Below are 24,867 nucleotides of genomic sequence, written 5' to 3'. Positions count from 1 at the left end.
TGATGATGTTAGTGGAATCAATGAGTTGAAATTGCAGTTAGCCAAACAATTTGAGATGAATGACTTGGGAACTCTTCGCTATTTCTTGGGGATTGAAGTTGCCTACTCTCATAGAGGCTACCTTTTTTCTCAATACAAGTACATTGCCAAGATTCTTGACCAGGCTCGTCTTTCTAATACTAGAGTAGCAGATGCTCCTCTTGAGTTGAATGTGAAATATGCTCCATCGGACGGTGTTCCTTTACCAGATTCCACTTTGTATCGTACTTTGGTTGGCAACTTAGTGTATCTTACGATTACCAGACTTGGCATTGCTTATTGTGTTCATGTTATTAGTCAGTTTGTTTTCTCTCCCACTACAATACATTGGGCAACAGTTATTCGGATTATTCGTTATCTTCGAGGAACTCAATTTCAAAGTCTTCTTTTTCCATCGTCATCCTCATTAGAGTTACGAACTTATTCTGATGCTGATTGGACTGGTGAACCACAGATCGTAAATCCACCACATGATTTTGTATCTTTCTTGGAGACTCTCTTATTTCTTGGAAGGGTAAGAAACAAGACATTGTCTCTCGCTCCGCTACAGAAGCTAAGTATCGTGCTATGGCATCCACTACCGCTGAAATAATTTGGTTGTGTTGGCTTTTGTCTGATATGGGTATCTCTCTTTCTGAGCCAACTCTGATGCACTGCGATAACAAGAGTGCTATTCAAATTGCTCACAACTCGGTCTTTAATGAACGTACCAAACACATTGAGATTGATTGTCATCTTACTCGTCATCATCTTCAGCATGGAACCATTACTCTACTGTTTGTCTCTTCTTCTTTATAGATTGCTGATTTATTCACAAAGATGCATTCCATTAAACATTTCTGTTTTTTAGTTGACAAACTCTCGATGCTCCATGTTAATGCATCGTGAGTTTGAGGGGAGATGTTATATAATGTTATTGTATATTAGTAGTAAGGGCATTTTAGACATTTCTATTCTTTTGTATATAAACTCATTGTAACCCTATTAACTCAAGTTTGGTTCATTCTATGTTATGAAACCCTAGAGTGGTTGTCTCTCTTCTTCCTCTTTTCATTATTAACACTGCCATGAGTGGTACAAGTGCTAGTGACATCCTAACTCTCACTACTGCAAATGCAACATGTAATCATCTTTATTATTTTCACTCATACTTTTTTTGATAAAATTATTTTGGGGGAAATTGAGGGTATAGATGCAAGACTTAGCATCAGATTTTGGATTTTAAAATTTGAAATTGGTATTAGAGCATTGATGTTAGTAAATCTATTGGTCTCAACAGTTGCAATGTGTAATGACTATAAGAGATCTATTTATGTTATCTGGAACCAAACATCATTTTAGGATTAACCTAACAATTTAGACTTTAGAGTATATATCTCGACTGTCAAATTAGTTCAATTGTTGACTGTATTTTGGTTTGCTACTGACTGTATTTTGATTTTGGTTAGATCTGGTGTTATTGTGACATTGGAGCTCGAAGGCTTCAATCCTTTTCAAAGCTTGAAAGTAATAAAACTACTAAGTTAAGCTTTACCATTTGGCTCAAATGTTTTTTCACCTCTGATTACTCTTTGTAATTGCTTAGTACTTGTGACTTAGAGGTAAACATGAAGGGAGTTATGGCAGAAATTGTTTGAGCTTCCTCTCAATGTTCAATGGCTTGCTGAACGTGTTCTCAACATTTTGTCCGAGAAATCACAAGCTTATGCTCTACAGGTACATAGCTCTGACCCCTGGCTTTATTTTGTTGTACACAACTAGATTGGGGTGATGATGTATACTCCATATCATTAGAAAACATTTTTCGTGTTGTTCAAATTACAAATTACTCCATGTAGCTGATACATGTTGAGGTTGTCTGCAGCGTCAAATGGTTGAATCAATTTGTATATTGAGTCTATTACATGTGTTTCTATATAAACTTTTTCTATGGTAACTTCCGCATGTGTTTTTAATGTTGTGGCTTATTTTGAGTTTTTTTATACCCAATATAAAATTAAGAGTTGTTTCATTGTTTCAGGTGAGTATACAAGTAAGGGATAATGAAGATCATAGTGTTATTATGAGTATTGAGAACCTGCTCAAACACTTCAGAGACGAAGTTGCAGCTTTCCACTGATTATATATGTTTACTTTGCTACTGACCTAGTGCTACCACTACAGTACAACATAGAGACAGTTTTAAACTGATTACATATGTTAGTTTTTTTTTATTTATAATTATTTGGATTTTATAATTGAATAAAAGAAATATTGTATTTGGCATTATTTATTTATTTTTATTTGTAATTGCTATGTTAGTTTGTTTATTTTATTATTTTGAATGGTTTTTATCTTATGGGGTGTACTTTTATTGGTGTGAAGGCAAACTAGAATAAGATTTTAGTTTTATCTGTATTATTTTGAGTACTTAGAAATATTACATAAATATATTATATTCTTTAGTTATATATGGTGAAATAATTAATGCTTTTAAATGATTTTAGTGTATGAACTTTTTAGATATTGAAATAAAATTAAAAAATTGCTTTTTTGTTCTTTTGGATATGAAAATAATGAATTAAAAAAAAAAAAAAAACAGTAACATTTAGAGGCTGAATTAGTGACCAAATATTTAATAAAAATAATAATTTATGTCACAAATTTTGTCTCTAAATGAGTCGCTAATGACATATCAAATTAATTCAAAGTAGTTGCTAAATCAATCTCAAACGTTAGTCACTAATTCAGTCTCAAACATCGGTCTCAAAATTCAGTCACAAAATCGGTCACAAAATTCGATCACTAAATCGGTCACTAAATTTGATCGCTGATTTGGTCGCAACAGTTAGCGACTAGCAGTCTAACTACTGATTTAAATTGGTCACTAAAGCAATTGCTATTGAATTTAGTGATCGGTTTTCTTCGTTTAGTGACCGAAAAATTAGTATCTAAAAACATTTTTTCTAGTAGAGATGGACAATGATCTTCACCCTTTTTTGATTTGTTTAATTGTAATATTGATATTGCATTCTTCTAGTATCTTGGCTATACCTCTATAAGGTTTCAGTACGTGAAACTATTGAACTATTGTGTGCTGTATTGCAAGATTGTTGATTACTAAGTTAATAGCTAAGTAATATTTTTTGCACTATAATGCTATAACTAATTGTAGATAATTTTTTAAACCTTTCAATACACGTGCGGTTTTTTATAATTTTTTTAAAAAATTTAACAAAAATAAGTGTTATTCTTAGAGAGAAAAATTAGATATACAAATAAAAAATTATTAAAGAAACAATAATAAAATATATATTATTAATAGAAAATTTTAAAAAATTAAGTATTCAAATTAGAATTTAATTTATATACACCGTTAGAATTTTTACACAGTCAATCACAACGGTAAAATCAATAAAAATATTTAACTTTTCATCAAAATTACGATTAGAGTGTTTTAGCGAATTGATTTTTGGAGAGAAGGATTTTAATTAATTAAATTTATATTTTAATATATATTTTATATTTACTATATATATATATATATTATACTCATTTATCACAAATACACCCTTAAAATTATCTTCATGTTGTGGAGACAATATTGGTTACTATAAATGTTTAATATAAAAATTCAATATATAAGCGATAAAAGATGACATTATTATCATTTAGCAAAAAATTTAAAATTACAAAACTATACCATATACCTTTAAAAGATTGAAGATAAGTCGACATCTATGTGTTATAATTTTTCTTTAATTGTCTTCATATATTAAAATTATTCTTCATTTTTAATACTATATAAATATTATAAAATCACTATAAAAAAATAGGGTTGGTTAAATTTTTAATCTTTATAAAATTCTAAAATTTATTTTTAGTCTCAATTTTTTATATTTTTGTAATTTTATTTTTATTATAAAAAATTAATATTTGTACTTTTTAAAAAATTTCTATAAAATCAAAATTGAATAATTTATTTTAAGAACTAAACTTAAAAAATAGTAGTTTTGTAAAAATTAAAAACATATTTAACTCTAAAAATATATTTCTTTCTAAATGGGATCAAACAAGTATTCTACAAATTATCTCTTACAATATTGTATATTACATTCTTTTACATAAAAAATTATTCAATATTTTTTGAACAATTGTTAAAATTTTAATAGAAATTAATTAATGACTAATACAGAAATAAGTAACTTAGTGTGGAGTGTGGACATATGCTCCAATTAACTTGTGTATTTGTCCAGTTCTCAAAATGGTTGTGATGGTATAAATTTTCTTACAAAAAAAAAAAAAATTAGATAACAATTGAACTCTTATTAGTAATAAATGTTAACACTTATCATACAATCATGGTTGTTGTTTTACTTTAATGTATAGAGATGTATAGATTTTTTACTTTTAACACCACTCATTTTCCCACTCTCATTCCATTATCCCCTTACACCTCAACTAAACCCTTTCTTCTTCTTCTTCTTCTTCTTCAATGTCTTCCATAAACTTCAACCCTTTCAGTGGAAACTGGTTCCCATTCTCCAAACCCCCAACTCCTCTCTCTCTCCCACCTCTCAACACTATCCTCAACCTCTCCCATTCCCCAAATTTCGCTTCCACATCTCTCTCCACCCCCAAACCCTCCACCACCACCACCACCACCGCCGTCGAAGACGATGAATCCGGTCCATTCACCAAAATGGTTCAACAATTCTTCCACGAATGCGAAACCCTCCCCGACCACAGACACACACCACAAGTCGAAAATATCCTCAAGGGAAACGACCTGTTCGAATACAGACCTAATGCGACCGAACAAGAATTGAAAGAAAACGATGAGTTCATGGAATCATTGAAGAACGATCCAGTGATAAAGATGTTGTTGAAAGCTGAGTTAGGCATTGAAAAGATGAACGAAATTGAGTTGAAGAAGAACGAGAAACCGTTTAGGAGAGAGGATAGAGAGGTTTGGAAGAAGGTTCCGAATGTTATTGGGCTTGATGGTTTGCCCATGCCGAGAAAAGCCCAATCGAAGTTGCTTGCGAAGATAAAGTTTTGGGATTTTGCTAGACAGTTTTTTTTTGGGCTTTGGGGGTTTAGACAAAGACCTTATCCTCCTTGTAAGCCTAATGATGTTGCTCAAGCTATTGGGTATAAGAGACTTGAGACACGCTACTATGATTGTAAGTTTTTCGAATTCGAGTTTTTATATATATTTTTATTTATTTGAGTTGTAGAGTTTGTGTTGTTAGGTAATTTGGATTTGATGTGGTGATATGATTTTGATTGTTGGATTGAATTGGATGGTTCAGGTTTCTGAATTTGTTAATTGAGTTAGTGTTGTTAAATAGCGGCTACTGAGGGGCTATATTGTAGCGGAATTTAAACTAATTGTTATTATTTTGTGTTACGTTATTTAGTGCAAAATGTTGTTGCTATGTGATACTATGATTGTTAGTTTTTCAAATTCGAGTTTTGTAACCATTGGCTTTTTGTTGTTAGAGAAGCATGAATTTGACCTAGTTATATGATTTTGATTGTTGGATTGAGATTGGACGGTTTGAGTTTCCAATTTTTGTTAATCGAGTTAGTGTAGTTAAATATTGGATACTTAGCGGAAGTTGAACTAATTGCTATTCTCAATCGAGTTAGTGTTGTTATTTAGTGCAAAATGTTGTTAAATGGCAGGTATAGCGGCACTTTAACATTATTGTGTAGCAAAATTTGAATGGACCGCGAGTTTTTGCAATTTGGGTAGACAACATTTTTTAGATTAAGATTGGAAAGTTCACGATCACGCTTACATTTTTTGTAAGTCGAGTTAGTTTTGTTTAATAGTGGATATAGAAGCGCTATAGTGCTATAGTGTAGTGGAATTTGATCGAATGGTGGATATAGAAGCACTATAGTTCTATAGTATAGTGCAATATGTTATTTAGTGCAAAATGTTGTTAAATAGTGGATTAAGCGGCACTATAACATTGTTGTGTAACAGAATTTGAATGAATTTCTATTTTTCACGATATGCAATTGACAACATTGGATGAGTGCAAAATACGAAGTTGGATAGTTAGCTGTCCAATGTTAATTCAATGGTTTAAATTGGAGACCGTTTTATTGTGTGAAACTGTGAATTGGAATCAAATTCATAAATATGTGCTTGAATATGCGTGTGTTGAAATGTTTGATTATTTAGTTTTGTTTAGATTCTTTGATTTGGTGTTGGTATTAGTAAACACGAATGTGAGACTCATTTCTAGGCCTTGTTAGGGATTTAGATTCTCTGTAGTGGCAGCATAGTCATTGATTTTGGATATTAGATGAAGATAGGGAGACTAATATTTTGAGATGTATTTTAGAGTTGATTTGGTTAAGTTAGAATACGAGACGTTCAATTTTTATCCAACAGTAAGAATACCTCACTTCATTGTGCGCTTTCTCTAACTAGAATCCGAGTCTCCTCACGATAGGAAAAAATGTGACATCTAGTAGTTTTATTGGATTTCACTACTCTTTCAATGGTTAGAAAATTAACTCTTGATATTCTAACACGTCCGTGATTTGTTATTAATGAGCACATAGTATTAAATATTAATGAATAAGATCAATTGCGAAGATACTTACTTTGCTCTATAGGATACCCATGTTACCCAAATGTGTCTATTCTATGATTCAAACAATCAAAGCCCTAATACTAGGAGTAACGTCACTTTGTTACAAATATCTTCTTTAGAAGATGTGATTAAAAGCTCTTTTAAACACACAATAATCTAATAAAAATAGCTTCCCAACAAGGGTTGGGCTTAGTTAGCAAGATGCTTAGGATTGAATATGTTGAGATCTAAAAGGTCTTGAGTTCGACTGTGACAGTTAGGTTAACTATTGGTTGGAATGAATAACCATCATAAAAAGGTCCTGCTTGGGCTCATTTCTGTTGGTGATCCTTCATTGGTAGGCAGTCACTAACTCAGGTGCACCTCACATTGGTTGTGAAACAATCTATCTTCCGCTTCTTTAGTTTTTTCTTTGCCAAAAATGAAAATATATTTAAGACAATTTAGAAAGGATAGTTATGCACACTGTGTAATTATATACAGTTATTTATTAATTAATTACTATGACATGTGAATTAAATGTGATATATCCAATCAATGTTATATTTATTTGTTTTAGGTTCTGTGGTAAAATACTAAACCCAGGATGGATGTAACTATTCGACTACTTCATGTGTCTTCTCATTGTTGTTTGTTTGTGTATCATGTTGATTCTATTTTCTATTCAATTTAGTTATCATGAGGAGTGGTGTATGGTTCTATAAGGATCGGCTGGGTCGAACGCGAGGACCTCTGGCATTGCATACGCTTAAAACTGCTTGGGGTGCTGGGGTCATTGATAAAAACACTTTCATTTGGGGAGAGGATATGGATGAATGGGCTCCCATCCACATGATTTACGGAATGGAGCGTGCTATCGCAACTTGGGAAGGTATGTTGAGTTCCATCTTTTTTACTTTATCTAATATATTTTCTTTGATAATCTATTGATTCCATATGTGCACAGTCTTTTATTTATTTATGGAAATTACGCAACTTGGGAAGGTATGTTGAGTTCCATCTTTTTTACTTTATCTAATATATTTTCTTTGATAATCTATTGATTCCATATGTGCACAGTCTTTTATTTATTTATGGAAATTAGGAACGTAGCATTTTGTTTTCCTTACAAAATGCTTTATTGATAATCTAATGACATCATTCTTTATTGATAATATATTCATGATCATGTTTGTCAAATTTCAATTAATTTGGATTCTCACAGGTGTGTTATCTAATTAGGAACATTTACTTATTTATAAAGAGCATATTACCCATCAAAATAAAGTAGTGCGATAGAGTGTCAAGTAAGTTTTCTATTTGTACGAAAATTTATAAGCTGTATCTACTTTAAAAATAACTTTTAATTCAATAGTCAGATTGGTAAATTTCGAATCCTATATAAAGTTATTAATTGGTGTAAGTCTCCAAGTTTGGCACCGGACTAATTTAATCGTGTCCTTGGATGTATATGAATTTATATCCATGTGTGTGTATTAATTTTATGAATTTTGAAGGATCTTACAATACGTGTTATGATCTCGTGATTTACAATCATGAGTCCCCTTCCCGATCTTGGGTAGGATCTCAATTTCAACTACCTTGCTTATATCTTCTTCCAAAGGATTAGCACCCTTACGGATCTGCCAGGCCATTTTTTGGTATAATTTTGAAATGTGCCCCCATCACTGCACTCCCTACTAATCAAATATCTTATTCCTAAGCTAATTTACAAAACTAACCCTTACACTTCAGCTGCTCCTACATAATTCCTCCCCATCTAGACTCTCAAAACCTCACCCCTTGGCTGTGCTACAGGCTGCTGGGCCTGTGACTGGGAGTGTGGTTATCAACTGATTGATTTTCTCTCTTAACTTCATGCACTGTGAATGAAATCACAATGAGATGAGAGGAATTATTCTGTATAGTTATCCAAATTTAATAGTCTTATTCCTCTCTCAGTTGACAAAGGAGAACCTAAGCTATCCAAATCTTTTTTTGAAACATGTTTTGCTAAAACATTGAAAAATTGGAACATAACATAAAATCCAATTTTGATAAGAATCTTGATAATGGTTTCTTTAATTCTTCACTAAAAAATGGTAGAACTGAAAGAATAAGTTATAGCTTCTTACTTATTATTAAAGGAATTCTTACTACATAGTTCAAACAGAACAATGTATTGAAGTCAGTTCATGTGCATAGCTTTCCACATGTTCTTAAAGACATGCCAATGAATCTTTTCAATGCTTAAGAATACTGCATATTAAACTAATCTGCCAAGGGCTGAACTTTCATAATTCATTAAATCTGAGACCTTGGTTTGGCATTTTTTCAGTTCGATTTAGTGCTTCAGCGACAGCTTTCTTTCACAAACTACAAAAAGGTATACCACCATGGGTTCCTCTTAAGGGATTTGAAAAGAAGACTTATAAGGAGCTTCAAGAAGAGGCTATAGAAAGCAAGAGACGTGATTTAGCAGTGTTGGAAGCTAATGGTGGCCTTTGGCCTGGAGTTAGAATTCCAAGTCATGCCCTATTTCTTTGGGCTAGTGGCACTGAACTGACCCCTACTTTGGAACAGGATCACATGCCCAACAAGTACATTCCCAAAGATCTTAGGTATGTCTGCTGGGACAGTTTTATATAAATACTAGCGAGCAGATGGGCACATTAGTGTCCGTTTGTCCGGGTTTTTTACTGCGCTAAAGTGTGTACATATATTTTGTTTTTGTGTCTCTTTGAATAATTTTGATTTTGATTATGTTGGATTGTAATACATTTTTTTACACCAACTGCGAAATTAAGAAAGAAAACTATCGTCAAACATTTATTAGGTGTGGTGAGAATTTAAACATGAAAAAAGAAAACTGAAAAGGGTATATTTGGAAAGTAAAATAGGCTACACCAAAATGAGTATTGCCTTTATATATCTCTGTATATTGTAGATATAGATTATAGAATTTTTTAGAAAATAGGCCTTCCATTTTTGCAAGGTTTCACTGAAGTTGTTTCGAAGTCAAATAATAAAAAATAAAGAAAATCTAGAGCACCCAAGTTTCTATAATACTCGTTTTAGGGCTGGGTCTCAGAATACTATTTAATATATATAGCCTTATTGTTGATTTTCCCTTTCTTTTTGTTTTTTCCTGGGAAAAGTCTATGTCCCCCAGTCTTTGTTTTTCTCTTTTTCATTTCAATCTACTTTTAGCTTATAGAAAGAAAAAAAAAAATTCTGCAAATTACAGCAAGAAGTTTTAATAAACTGTGATTGCATGTTCTCCACTTTATTATTGTTACAAACTCTTTCCTTTCTACCTGCCCCTTCCTTTATGTATATATATATTATATATATTTCAACTTGTATATTTAATTATTTTCTTTGGGTTGGGGGGATGGCTGTGTGAGATAGAAAGAAGCTGGCTAAACTTATTCCAGGATTGAGGCCATGGGAAGTTCTGAGCATAGAACAAGCAATGGATCAAATAACATTCAAGGGTGAATGGTACCGTGAGCCACTTAGTTCATACAGCACTGGTCCTCCATTCATCGAGACCTGGAATGCTGATATGATGGTATGTATGTCTTTCCATCAAAGGATTTGGATTCATTTATAACTTACCTTGAGTTCTGTTTCCTCTCTTTTTCTTTTATATGATAATTATAGGTATGACATGCTTTACCAATTACAACTTTCTGTTTCATATCTTGGTAGAGAGCAAATGTGAAGTGGTTTTTGTCATAACATGGTATTTTATTTGCTTTGATTATTTGCAGAGGTTCTACGATATATTTAGTGGCCTTAGCAATGTAGCGGTTGACACATTGTTGACGACACTTCCTGGCTTTGATAAAATTAAGGAAAAAGTCATGCAGAATTATAATACAAGAATGGCGAAATTGAGGAGAAAGCTTAAGAGAGAGGGCCGCCTTAAAGAGGAGTTGCCTGAGGAGGAATGGCCTAAAAATTAGAATTCGTACAGTGCCATTTCTTATGTGTTTATGCAGATCATATGGTAAGACTTCATTGTGTTTGACTAGTTCAATTTTTTGTAACTTGATTCACTTTGAACTGACCATTGTAACATCATTACTAAAGATGATTTATTTTCCAATTTGTTGGCTAAAATGATGAAAATGAATTGGGGGGAAGTGAGTTAATGTTTGATTATATATAGTCGCTATTTCCTGCAATTTTAACTCGGCCATTTCAGATTAGATGGTTGTGATTTTAAATTTTATTGTAAATTAGATTTGTGAATTTAATGGTTGTGATTTTAAATTTTATTGTATAAATTTTATGTAAAGGTGATAGTGTCCCACTTATTCAATGTGTATGAAGAAAGATTTGTTTTTTGGCATGTGAGGTGAGCATTGCCTTTCATTATTATTATTGTCCTAGTTGGATTAGCTTCCAACTTATGTGAGCATTTTAATTGAAATAATTATTTGATTTTTATTGTATTAAAAATTCCATTTTCACTTTTAAAAAGGTTCTCATGTTGAGAGATTTTATGAAGAAGTTGATTTCAATTTCTGAGAAAAGTTTGATTCATTTTATTTTATTCTTTTATAAGACTTTATTGATAAGTTTATCCAAACTAGCTTGATAAAGGAATTATAACATATTTGGTGAATATGCAACAATAGGGGCTTCATTGAACAAGTGTATCGAAGATACTTGAAATTATCATTTGTTCAATGTTGAAGTGATTATCGTTCAAGATTACTTTTATAGTGGTGAAGAAGTGATTACCTCTAAGTAATTGTTTGGATTCACAGTTGAAAAGTGCAAACTCGCAATGGCTTTAGACCGTCTTAAAAAATCAACTTGTTACTTAATAAAACAGTTAAAAAAAAAAAAAAATTGCACTTGTTAAAAAAGCCTCATTTTTCAATATTTTTAAATCTAAAATTAATAAAACTTTATCTAAAACTATTACTATCTCAACAAAATATTAAATTAATTAACTTTAATTAATAATTAAAAAAATATATCATATAAATTGATTATTATTAAATTAATAAATAATTGTATATTTTAAAGTATCTACAAAATAATTTTTCATAATATTATTAATAATTTCACTAAAATATTATTATAAATTCTAAAAATCTCATAGTAGAATTTATTTTAGGTTTTTTTGTCTTAGGTCCATGATGGAAACACCATGTAAGATTACCCTAGAAGGACAATGGATACGTAGTTCTTTGACGATGATACAACTTTGTTGAAGGTTTGTGGAAATTTTTGAAACTTTTCATATTTAAAAATTTTCGAAGCTTTCTAAATTTGAAAATTTGAAAATTTGAAAATTTTCAAAATGTAATCTTTATTTCAAAAATTTCTAGATTCAAAATTTTTTGAAAATTTTCAAATTTATAAACTTTCCAAATTTTTGAAATGTAATCTTTATTTCGAAAATTTAAAACTTTCGAAATCATCAATTTTGAAACTTATTATAAATGGTTAAAAAGGTAAAATTGTCTTTTTATGTGTTTTGTGGTAACAGGTTTAGGTGTGGGGGTGCAAAGTATAATCCTCTAGATTATCTGTGAACCAAGATTTTGAAGAAGTCCAACTAGAGACAAAAGTTTGTGATAGACCGAATGAATCATTTATGGCCAAGACACGGTTGATAAGGCGTTAGTGTGTCACGGTTTCTAAAAGTAATTTTTTTAGTATTATATTTTTTTTCTACAACTTTTCCTAAAAAAAAATTTAAAAATAAAAAATTAGATTAAATAAATTATCTTAAAATATCATTTTTAAATATTCCATCTATATATTATAATTATTTTTTAAAATAGTAGGATCATTAGATGTGTTCATGTAGGATTTCAATAATGTCCAATACACCAACAAATTGCTTAAATAGTCTGTTTCTAGTATGGTTCTGGATCTTTATTTCTTTGTGATGTTGATTGCTGGGCATAGAAATGAGCTTGTGGTGAATATGAAGATATAAAGGTTACGTGGAAAATGATTCAAATTCAATCATTGACTCCTAAATGTGCATGCACCATGAAAATGACCAATAAGTACTCTTCATATTCGATACTATGCTTTTAGCCAAATTGAATAAGGATATAGATAACTTATCCTAATGTTTCTACATGGACAAGGCATGTGTTTGAAGTTTTTTAGTAGGATAAGCTAAGAAGGGAGCATAGAGAAGTAATAAAGATTTGCAATGTATCATAACTTTAATTATATGGACTTGTAAATTTTGTTGCAAGAAAAAATTTCAACACCATCAAGCATTTTCATTTTCATTTCTAACAAAATAATTGTTGCATACTACAAACACTTGTTATAGAACATAATAATGGCTCCAAGTCTTCTACAAATAACAACACATTACACATAATAGCAACTACGTCTAAAATTACATTTGTTTTTTTGACAAAACGTCTAAAAATTACCTATGAGATACATTTATTCACTATACTACGGAACTTCATAATGGACCAAATGTTCAAAGATCAAACATTATCTTAATGAAGAAGACTTTGATCAAAGTGCCACAAACCTACAAGCAACAAAAACAAATGTTATGTTAAAGTCAACTCATGCATATATTTTAGATTTTTTTTTCTTTGATTTTCTAGTAAATACACAATTTCATCTCTAAAATAATACGATTGTATCAACTTAATCATCTACATTATCGTCATTTTCAAATAATACTAAAAATTATAAAAATATTAATCATTGAAGTTATTCACTTAATTTAAAATGCATTTGTTTATCATTTAATATTAGTATAGTTCTTGCAAATATTATTAGAAGAAGAAATTTAACAAACATTTTACAATTTTAAAACTTAATTTAATATACTATTAGTATAGGGAACTATGTGAATAAAATCCTACAATTTCAAATTTTTAATAAAGAAATAAGATATGTATACATACCGTGACCCTTTCCAACTAATCTGAGTTGTGTCACATACTCTGCTATCTTCTTGATTGATTGAACCTGTCCAAGGAAAATGCATATAAGATAAGAACTGAACCAGTGTCACACCTAATTACTCTTTGAACTACATTTTTTTCATATCATTTATCATTAAATGTCTATAACATATATAAAATATAATCTAAAAAACATGAACAATTGATATCAAGGTAATATATTCTTAAAAAACATGTACAATTGAAATCAAGGTTTTAAATCATGGTCTAAATACTATAGTTAAACACTATTTAAATTGAAGTCGTGTCTGATGTCCTACATGTGTCTATATCAAATTACGATAAAGCAACCATACATGTGATCATATTTATAGCATTTCATTTTATCAAATAATTACAATCTAGCAACAACAACAATTACGATCGAAACGCAATTATAGAGACATAAAAACCTTACCTGCTCATCCAAGAACTCACTCTCAATGAAGTCAGCCAATTGAGGATCATTATTACGATCAGCCACCTATATTTCATGAAGCATAAATCTTAGACTTATTAATCATTCAATCATAACACAATGTTTTATTCCATGAGAGAAAGAGGCATTACACTGTGAAGATTCAGAAGTTTCTCATTTACTAACTTCTCCAAAGACAGAGCTAATTCCATGGCTAAATCAAATAAAAAAACAAAAGATGATTAAAAGGGTTCCAACATTATGTCACATGAAATTACTTTCATTTTCTTACATTATCATATACATCTATGTGTCTGATATTTGTATCTATGTACAAAATACAAGATCAAGGTAAATAAAAAAATAAACAGAAAACTTACCATACAATGCATCTCCCTTTTCCACATGATTAAATTCTGAAGGGGGGCTCACAATAGGGTGCAGCACCACTCTTCCACCACGAATGTTCTAAGCAAATAAATACATTATTATATTATCAAAAAAGGACATTTTAACACACATTCTCTAAAAATTTAGGGTATTATATAAACCATCATTATTGGTTCTTTTATATAATGCCATGATATTTATCATGGTCCCAAAATTAAGTTATTTTAGGGACAAACACATGTGCAAAAGGGTCTTATAAAATGTGAGTGATATTTCTATAACTCAAATGCTTATCAAAACCAACATGATTTACTTCCTAAGTTAAACACTAACCTGATATTTCATAAGCTTTTCGGCATGCTCTCTTTCTTCTTCACTAGATTCCTTAAAGAATCTGTTTTCCACAAAAAAAAAAAACATCACAAAATTTAAAATCACATTTTGAGAAATTAATTTAAAACAAGCTACAAGATTAAGGTTATGAGGAATATTACTTGGCAAGTCCCTTGAGAGCTATGTTATCTCTGTCGAAGTATGCAAACAAGGAGTGGTACACATAGGAAACATTGTACTCCACACTGCATTTAGATCATTAATTAGATCATTAAAAAAACATAAAAACTCTTAGCAATTAAAAAGAAAAATACATTTAAGATTGTTAGTTGAAAATTAAAATAACAAATCAAATAAGATACTATTTTGATTTCTAAGGGAAAAACCATTGTGTTCCAAAGTAAATTTAGATCATTAGAGAAACCTAAAAACTCTTAAGTAAAATGATAGAAATGTGATTAAAATAAATAAAAGGTGATGCATATAATAAATAAAAAAATCATATAATATTAATAAATAAAATAAGTAACATCACCGGTTAATAGGGCCTAAAATACTTAACTAAAAATTAAAATAACAAATCCAATAATATATTAATGTAATTCCTAAGGGAAAAAATAGATCTATAGATCTTAATATTTTTACAACCAAAAGTAATAAACTAGGGCCTCAGATAAAAAAAAAATACAAATAACTAAAAACTCTTAGCAATAGTTTGTAAAAAAAATAAAAAGTCATAAAAATAATAACATATAACATACATTAAAAAATTAAAACAACATCTCAGATTAATAGTACCTAAGATTCTTGGGTGAAAATTAAAAACAAAAAATATATATTATAATATTGTGATCAACAGGGGTGAAAAGTAGATCTTTAATATTTTTTACAACCACACAGAAAAAAAAAAGTTGATCTATCATGTGTCATGAAATCAAAAAAAACTAAAAAAATAGAAAAGATAAAAAGATAAAAAGATTGATAAAGTTTTCTTACTTAATCTGCTCATTAATAGCAGCTTCAGATTGATCTTCAAAGTTCTGACGAGCCAAAGAAACATTATGAGCAATAGGAACAGCAAGAATCTCTTTCTTGACTTCTTCAAATGGTTCAAAAATAACACCAGTTAGTGTTGTTGTTGTTGGTGGTGGTGCATTACTACCACTAGCACAAACCTTCAAATCCTTCCTCAAAGATGAAAAAGAAAGATCAAAGCTCAAAGAAGAAGAAAAAGTGAGTGCTTTTGGAGATTGACCCATTATAGGAGAAAGTGAAAAGATCGAAACTTTGGAACAAGAAAGAGCCATTTGAGAAGAATGAAGAAAAGGGTATTCGAGAAAATGAAGAAAGAAATGAAGTTTATAGCAATGGCGGGTTTGGGTTTGAGTTTTGTGTTAATGGTGAGAAGGATAAAGGTGATATAAGTAGTGGTGGAGAGGGGTATTTTGGGAATTTAGGATTTGCGGAAATTGTTGTAAGCCGTTGGATTGGGTTTGAGGTGGAGGGTTGAGATTGAAAGATGAAAAGGGGCGTGTGGCGGACTCGTGGGTTGTGTAGTGTGAAAATGTGAAATGGAAATATCCGATCCACGTAGCAATCGAGTATTGATCATCATATTCGGTCCACTTATTCATTGTATCACGCGCTTCATTACTTTTTGGTGCCATACTCGCTACTCACATTTCAATCATGACTAGATGCCGTATAATTGTTCAATTATTAATATTTATCAAACTGTAATAAAGTTTTCTAAAAAAAGTATTTAATTTGTTTAGATAGTTCTTAATCATTATTAAAATATATTATGATATATTATTTATAATATATTAAATAATTATTTTTTTAGTTAAAAAATTGAATAAAAAATTGAATGGAGTGAATAAAACTGTTTAATCTTAAAATAAGATATGCAAATTGATAAAAATAGGAGAATCGATATTGAAATTAGGTATATTTTTAGTGGTAGTTGTTTTGAAGTCTTAGATACTTTTGGAGCATAAACATGACAATGATCAAGACCATTAAGAGATCAAATATCACATTTTCATTCAAATTTTTAAGGCACTTGGTATATAAATCATATATTCAACATTTAGTTTATTCTCAGTCAATTTGAAACTAATCGCTTTGATTTGAATCTCAACAATTTGTACTTTTGTTACCAACCAACATAACTTGTTTCTTGACTACGACCGCTTAAAGATTTTCGAAACAAGCATCCAATATAAGGATGCACTTTTGCTCCTTCACCAAGTTGAACTATACACTCATACCATTGTTGGATAATGAGGAGAGTTTAGGATATTATCACATATATTCAACATTTAGTTCATCAAAAGTCGATATAAAACTAATCACTCACACTTGAATCTAAAATATAATTTGTTAAACTTCTATTTTATTACTAAGTGTGTTCCTTTTCATAAGTTTATTTGGTATTTTTGTTGAATTGTTCAGTAATTCATAACATCTGCTTGCAAGCTTGATGTTTGGGAGTTGTGTTATGTACTAAACTATTTGGACATGTGATCATTCAAGTTGTCTTTATCTTTCATGCTTTATGCTTGGAGGCTATATTTTGTATCCATATAGACTAAGATCACTAAAGGGTTTACCAATGATCTTAATATTAAGTGGAGTGAATGGTATGTATCGTAATGGAATATTCATTCATGTTTGATGAAGTAGGTATTTTAGTCGACCGAACTCATAACTAATTTATTAGGATGACAACTCGACTGAATGGATACACAACTCTATTGTTCATATGGTATAAAAATATGGGAATCATGAAAAAGTCTTTTTCATTTTATACATAGGGAGGGAGTATTTTTTTCTAGTCGATGTTTCTATCATCCACTATTGTAGAGGTCATCCACCACCACATTTAGGTTTCTGAACGAGAACATTATTCTCATATTTTAAGGAAGATAGATATAGACATTGTTTCTCTATAAACATGTTTGAGCTCACACTTTCAATTAGTTTGATCCATGGAACAAGTTTAACTTATGATATAATAATTATAGCGCTTACTAAAAACAAGTATATTTTTTACAATTGTTTTTGGTAAAATTTAAATTTGATACATTAAAATTATAAAAACAAAATTTTTATCAGCAAATTATCATCTCAAATATCTTAATTATGATTAATTAGATAAAAAAATCCTAATATTCACTTAGTCTTTTTCTTGACTTTATTCCATAAAATGATTTTCTTATCTTTTTTTTCTTGACTGAATTATTTTCTTAACCTTTTTTTTTAACGAATTTTATCTTCTTAACTTATGCTGTTATGCATATCTATTACTAGTACCTTCCGTTGAAGTTTCTTTTGCTTGAAGACCACATAATCGTGGGTTCAATTTGTGACTTTATCATTTTGAAATATTACTTGTATATTTATTATAAAAGTAATTTAAATAAAAACGATGAAGCTGTGGATTTAGTCAATATTTATATAGTATTTGGTTATAAATTTCTTCGTTTACACGTATAAAGGGAACGGATAGAAAATCAATTCTTATTTTATAAGGGCATGTCGTTTTTCTTTGTTTGCCTTATAGAAGAAGATAATTCCATTCAAGGTCAGCAAGTGAGAAGAGATAATTCAATTCAATAATTTGAGTATTACACAAGAAGAGCTTATATATAAGTTAGTTTGAATATATATATATATGTGAACATTTTTTAGAATATACTTTATTTTTATTTTTTTTTACACTAAAATACCTCACTCCCAATTTAATTTATTTGATTATTCTAATTTCTTGAACCTAATAGGAAGTCGTTGTCCCAAAGTGTGCGATAAATTTTTTTCACCTAGTTGGAGGTCGCTGGTGGGCGACCTCACACTAGCATTTTAATTTTAATACATTAAAAATAATTAAATTAATAAATAATACATTAATAAATAATAATAATTAATTATTATTATTATTAAAAATGATTAAAATAAATAATAATAATAATAATAATACATTAATAAATAATAATAATATTAATTATTATTATTATTAAAAATAGTAAATTATATTTGTCGAACAATATTTATATATGTCGAACAATATCTATGTGATCCCCGTTTGCAACCACCGTCATATCCTTCTGTGTCGTCGACCTCTCAATCAACCCCACAACAACAAAACATAGCACAATCATCTATATCATCATCTCACCTATATGTCCCTACAGAAGTTTCATGTTATGATCCACCAATGACTCAGTACTACGTTCCGTCGATTCCATAAATACCAACTCCCGATTATCTAACAGAAAGTGGACTTTTCTATAATTTGTTTGGAACTCAGTGCACAACTCCTGAGTCAACTTATGATGTGTTTGACTCCATGTATAATCCTCAGTCTCAAAATGATATGGAAGCAGGTGATAGTGGTTTTAATCCACCTACAACTTACATTGAGAATAATGATCAAAATCAAGATGAACCTCGGCTCGTTCAAAAAGCTAGACGAGTTCGAGACAACCTAGATGTGGAACTGGAGGTCATTTAGGTGAACATCAATAATATATATATATATATATATATATATATATATATATCTTTAATTTAATATATTTTGTTTCATGTTATTAATATAATTTTTTTAATATATTTTCTTTTAAATTTATAATATAATTTACTATTTTAAATTTTAATTATTTTTAATTATAACAATTTTTAATAATAATAATTATTTATTAATGTATTATTTTTTATATATTAATTAATTAATAACAATTATTAAATTCATATAATAATGGTTAAAATGAGCCAAAAAAATTAAAATCTAGTGTGAGGTTGCCTCTGGGCCAGTGACCTCCAACTAGGTGAAAAAAATGTTCCCCTTCAGCTTGTCGCATACTGGGCCAGCAACTTCCTACTTGAGGCAAATAAGTAGGGCAACCAAGTAAATTAAATTGGGAGTGAGGTATTTTGGTGTAAAAAAAAGGATATATTAAAAAAAATCCTATATATGACTACTCAAAACTTTCAATAATTTTTAAAAAAATCCTACTATTTTTATTTTATTTATATATGAGACTATTCTACCCAAATTCTAATATTACTATTCTAGTTCAATTTTTTTATCTCCTCTTTGTGGGGATGTGTATAGGATGGTGTTCTCAAAGTTCAATATAGAAGTGTGATCTGACGTAAAATTTGGAGGAAACATAAATTTGTTTAAATTTTATATATATAAAAAATTGTTTATGTTAAAAAAATTTGAAAAATGAATAATTATTAATTGTTACAAAGTTGTGAAAACCAAATTATATAAGTAATTGTAATTTAATATATGCTCATCGGTGATGAATTTCGACTAGACATGACATATGTTAATAAATATGTTAATTAATATAGATATTGTTGTGTAGGTTGTTGTAATTTTGGGATTGTATTTTATGAGTCGCATTGTTTTGTTTTTATGAGTTGAATTGTGGTGGTTAGATTATCGTTGTCGAGATATATATTTGAGTCTACGTGAAGATGACATGCTTTATGTGCATCTTTTCTTGTTACACGAATTAACTTAATCAAATGATTTGTACCGTGTAAATTGTATCATATAGATTGGTATGTGTAGATCATCATTGCATAATGTAGATTGATATGTGTATATAGACTAAAATTTATTTTACCAATTTTTTTAATCATTAAAGTCATTTTTTTTATTAGGCTCAATTTTGAAGATTAGAAAAGACTCTCCAAAATCTTTAAGATGGAACAAATACGCAAATTTTTGTAGACCAAATTATAATTGAGACGTCTATTATAAAAAAATGGATGGAATAATTTATAAAAAACTGACAAAAATAGCTCATATAATTATAAAATAAAATAAGCTTTCCAACCTAAATTCCTACTAAATTTTAATTATTAAAAATTTAAATCAAATTTTGATCTACTACTACTCTCTAATATATTTTTGTAAATTTACAACTTAAAATTCTTATATACAATATAATATTATACTTTTTATTTACATATTAAAATTTTAAAATTTCGGCCAGCCCATTCGATTAAGATTTAACGATTTAAAAAAATGCAAATTTCAATTTTTATTTTATAATTTAAAACGTTGAGTTTAAATTTAGATCGTCTGATCTTGATCGAACGATCTCCAATGTCCTACCGCGTAAATGTGTTACTATGCTGCTTTAGTAGACTAGCACAACATATGATCCTACATAAACGATGCTTAAAAATTACCTGAAAACTCTAACGATGATCGTCGATACTCCTAAAAATTATAAGTTCACGACTCTCTCCATCATTAGAGTTGATATGGTGACATATTGATGTGTCAATTCAACGAGTTCAAATTTGATAAGTATATATTCTTTATCTCTTGTGTTCGTCAAACGAGTCTCAATCTAATCATTTTTCCAATGATTTTTGAACGATTTTTAAATATCAATCTACTCTAAATCACTTAAAATTAGAATTTGCCTTAATTCATATTAGATTTAAAAAACAAAGAATTAATAAATCAGAAAATAACAAAAAAGAAAAAGGAACGTCACAAGAAGATTGAATTGAATTCTTGGTGAGTGGATTTGGGTGAGAGTGGGGAAATGAATAATCCATAAAAGGAAAACGCCAAAAGTTGGGCAGAGAAGCTCTTTTGTCTGTAGCTTTTGACAGCTCAACTTTTTCTTTCAAAGGCTGCATAAATTTTCAGTCTTCTTATTTGTTTGGATACAAACATTTTTCTGCCAATTTTGTAAAGCAAACATTTTTTTTAGATAATAATGACACTTTTTAACACAAATATAAATTTATCTTATTAACTTTATTAATCACTAACTATGTCCAAAAAAAACTTTCTTAATCACTAAAATATAAGTAGTTAATCTCTTATTTAATTTGTTAAAAATTGAGTGTTGTATAAAAAAATAAATAATTAATAGTTAAAGTATTTTATGTAGTTAATGCGATATTATAGTATTACATTCAATTTATAATAAATTAAGTAAATAATTGATAAATATTTTAATGATTAATGAGATGTATTCTATATGAAAAAAAAATTCTTCATGTTTATCTGAAAAATGAATACTACAAATTTCTCCAAGTACAATTCTCAATAATGGATTAAATAAAATAGAGTTAATAATATTTTTAGTTTTTAAAAAACTATTCAAAATTTTAATCTTTTAAAATGTAATTTTTAGTTTATACCAAAAGAACTTGTACTTGAAGCTATATTCGCAGTAATTTAAAAGTATCTACTTTTTCAAATAAAAAAAGTTAATAAGATATATATACACGGCTCGGCGCTCGCGACCGTGTGACTAATTTATATAAGGTTAATATTATTTGTTATGTAATCTAAAAGATAATATATTATTATACATAAATTGTGAATATGTTTGAAAAGTTAAAAACAATGAGACATGGATATTTGTAAAATACAACTGTAAAATTTTTCTCTTTTATTTGTTGTACGTATAAATTAAAGAAACAGATAAAACTTAAGTATAATTACAAAGACAAAATTTATTAAAATTTTCATTTTATTATTGAAATTTTATTTTGTGTGAATAATGATTTTGATATTAGCGCAAATTTATCTTATGTATGATTATTTAATTTCATAAGCAAGAATATATCACATATATGATAGTTATTTCAAAACTTCATTATTGTTTGATAATTTATTCTCATAATGATCATTTGTCATAGTGTCACCCTAAGACCACTGAAGTAACCGTTCTAGGCCTCCATAAAAAATCAAATTTTTTACTTTATCAAATGTCTAAAAAAAATTATTTAATAAAAATATCTCATAATTTAATATTTTTAAAATTAAAACATATAAGTCTTTTCTAAATTTAATATTGTCTCAACAATATTAAATCAATTGAAAAAGAAATATTTACATGACATCAATTATATTAATTTAACGATATCATATTAAAATTTAAAAACTATGCTTTAGGCTTCCAAATATGTTGGATAGTTCGTATGATAATTATTTTGAAATTTTTATCAGTGATGATTTATCTCATGTATGATAGATTAATCTCATCATTGACAATTTCTCTTATGTATAATAATTATTATGAAATTTATAAGAGTGAAAAATTATCATGTGTATGATAGTTCAATCTCATAAGTGTTCGAAATACTATATGTAAAGTCTAGCTCAACTGACAAATAATAATACTGTTATGATGTATATTATGTCTCGGGTTCGAACCCAAGATCTCGCAATTGTGCACAAATTGAATTTGTATGAGTTTGGAGTTCATATGTAACCACAACTAATGAGAAACCATACAACTTCAATCGTGCTCAGTTGATGAAATCACAAATCAAACAACAAAACATCTATATGAAACCCACTTATTTAAATAAAAGAAAAAAATTAAATAATTAATTTCAAGTAAAAAGCAAAATACTATAAACCACTCCTTCCAATAGATAAAAAAGAATGAACCGACAAATTTTTCATCTTAGGAGGAGGCTAGAAGAGTTTTTATCACCATTCTTTAAAATATTTCATAAAACAATACAAACCATATCATATCTATTTTATTTCTCACCTCATTTTCTATATTTTTTTTCTCTCTCACTTATCACACTTGTTTTCACCTCTTTCACTCATATTTTGGCCAAACTGATTAGAAGAGTTGATCCCAAATTTTGAATGCAAGTGGGTAATTTGGAAGAATCTCTGAGGCTTAGAATGTCTAAAACTGGAGTGTGGAGACCATGTGCACTGTGGACCACACGTTGTAAAAACAACAATATCATTGTTTTTTAAATTAACGTGCAATGTCGATTTGTCGATTGAAATTTGAATCAGCCAGCAATTATTGTGAGGATTTTTGCTATATGACAAATTTGAAGATTCTGGCTTGTGGATGGCACACGCAACTTAAGATAAACTTGACGAACATGAAAACAACTGAATTTTATACAGATGATTTGTGTCTTATTTTATATTAAGTTTTGTATTCTAATAATATTTTCTCTTAATATATTCTTTTTAGTAATACATTTTTTTAACTTGGTGAAATTTAACTTTAGGGTGCAGTTTAATTCAATTTTGAGGAAAAAAACTATTTAATACAAAGATTACAATATTTACAGCTCAGTTTGATTTGGATGACAACTTAAAAAAATTGATTCGATCTAATTCAAATTATTGTGTTTTGATTTAAATTAGTTCTTGATTGATCAGAATATTTTGTAAAATATTATTTTAATATTAATATTATAAAATTACATTAATATAACAAGTTTAAAGCAAAATATTATATATATAATATGCTAAAAATTGATATTAGATAATAATGTAGATCAATTATGTTTGAATGATATAGAATAGTAAAAAAGATATATCAAATTAAATAAATATTATTAAAAATTAATTAAAACTAATAAATACTAGTTTAATATAATATTTCATACTAACAAAAAAATAAATAAGTAATAAAATTTATAAATGCAGCTAGGTTCAATTTGAAATGATTTTTAAAAATGAAATTTGATCATATTTAAGCTGTTTTCACAAAAGATGATCTAATTCAATAATATTCAATTTTGTGCCCTTTTTCATTTTTTATTGGTTTGTAGTTTCGTTTTATATTTATTTAGATGTGAGATCCCCTAATTTAAATACATCTCATTAAATCCATAAAATTCAATTTAACTGACAAATACTGATACATAAGTTGGACATTAAATTTTAAATTTAAACTTTTATCTGAGATACACAATAGTTGTGAAGTGATATTTTCGCCTACATACAAAAAATAATACATCTCATCATGAATTATTTTGACGCAATATCAGTCAATTTTATTCTACGATATCAATAAAATTAAATATATATTTTTAGTAATTCAAAGATTATAAGTTCAAGTTGTAAAAATCATATAGTGTGTTTGGAATCACGGTACCAATTCACATCGTAACGTTTAAAAGGCACTGGGACGCATAAATAGTGGCCAAAACGCAGATAGAAACATAATATTCAGTACAATATAAAATTTATTGACCGTAGTGTTTATTTTCTGGTAATGTAAGAACCTTTTTTCACTACTAACCCTTCTCAATTCATATCTATTTTTTATATGACTTCTTAAAGACACATGTTAAAAATCAATAGAATAAAATTTTGACTTGAAAATAGCACCAC

General features: G+C 28.7%; 2 protein-coding genes across 2 annotated transcripts; one reads left to right on the top strand and one right to left on the bottom strand.

The window, feature by feature from the left end:
• The first annotated feature begins 4,375 nt into the window (after nucleotides 1-4,375).
• Nucleotides 4,376-10,807, top strand: LOC101498099 (protein TIC 56, chloroplastic). Its single transcript, XM_004506741.4, has 5 exons — nucleotides 4,376-5,204; nucleotides 7,309-7,506; nucleotides 8,953-9,235; nucleotides 10,026-10,188; nucleotides 10,391-10,807. Exons 1-5 carry the CDS (start codon nucleotides 4,514-4,516, stop codon nucleotides 10,583-10,585), a joined length of 1,530 nt encoding a protein of 509 aa, XP_004506798.1. The 5' UTR covers nucleotides 4,376-4,513; the 3' UTR covers nucleotides 10,586-10,807.
• Nucleotides 10,808-12,859: 2,052 nt separating this feature from the next.
• Nucleotides 12,860-16,119, bottom strand: FER2 (ferritin-2). The gene is made up of 8 exons (XM_004506742.4): nucleotides 15,708-16,119; nucleotides 14,873-14,956; nucleotides 14,712-14,772; nucleotides 14,369-14,456; nucleotides 14,141-14,202; nucleotides 13,989-14,054; nucleotides 13,532-13,595; nucleotides 12,860-13,146 (listed from the first exon to the last, which is right to left on the bottom strand). The coding sequence occupies exons 1-8, from the start codon at nucleotides 16,016-16,018 to the stop codon at nucleotides 13,112-13,114; spliced, it is 771 nt and encodes a 256-aa protein (XP_004506799.2). The 5' UTR covers nucleotides 16,019-16,119; the 3' UTR covers nucleotides 12,860-13,111.
• Nucleotides 16,120-24,867: the final 8,748 nt, after the last annotated feature.

Source organism: Cicer arietinum, chromosome 6, assembly GCF_000331145.2.
Source record: "Cicer arietinum cultivar CDC Frontier isolate Library 1 chromosome 6, Cicar.CDCFrontier_v2.0, whole genome shotgun sequence".
NCBI classification, from domain to species: domain Eukaryota; kingdom Viridiplantae; phylum Streptophyta; class Magnoliopsida; order Fabales; family Fabaceae; genus Cicer; species Cicer arietinum.
This window is presented reverse-complemented; position numbering and strand designations above follow the sequence as displayed.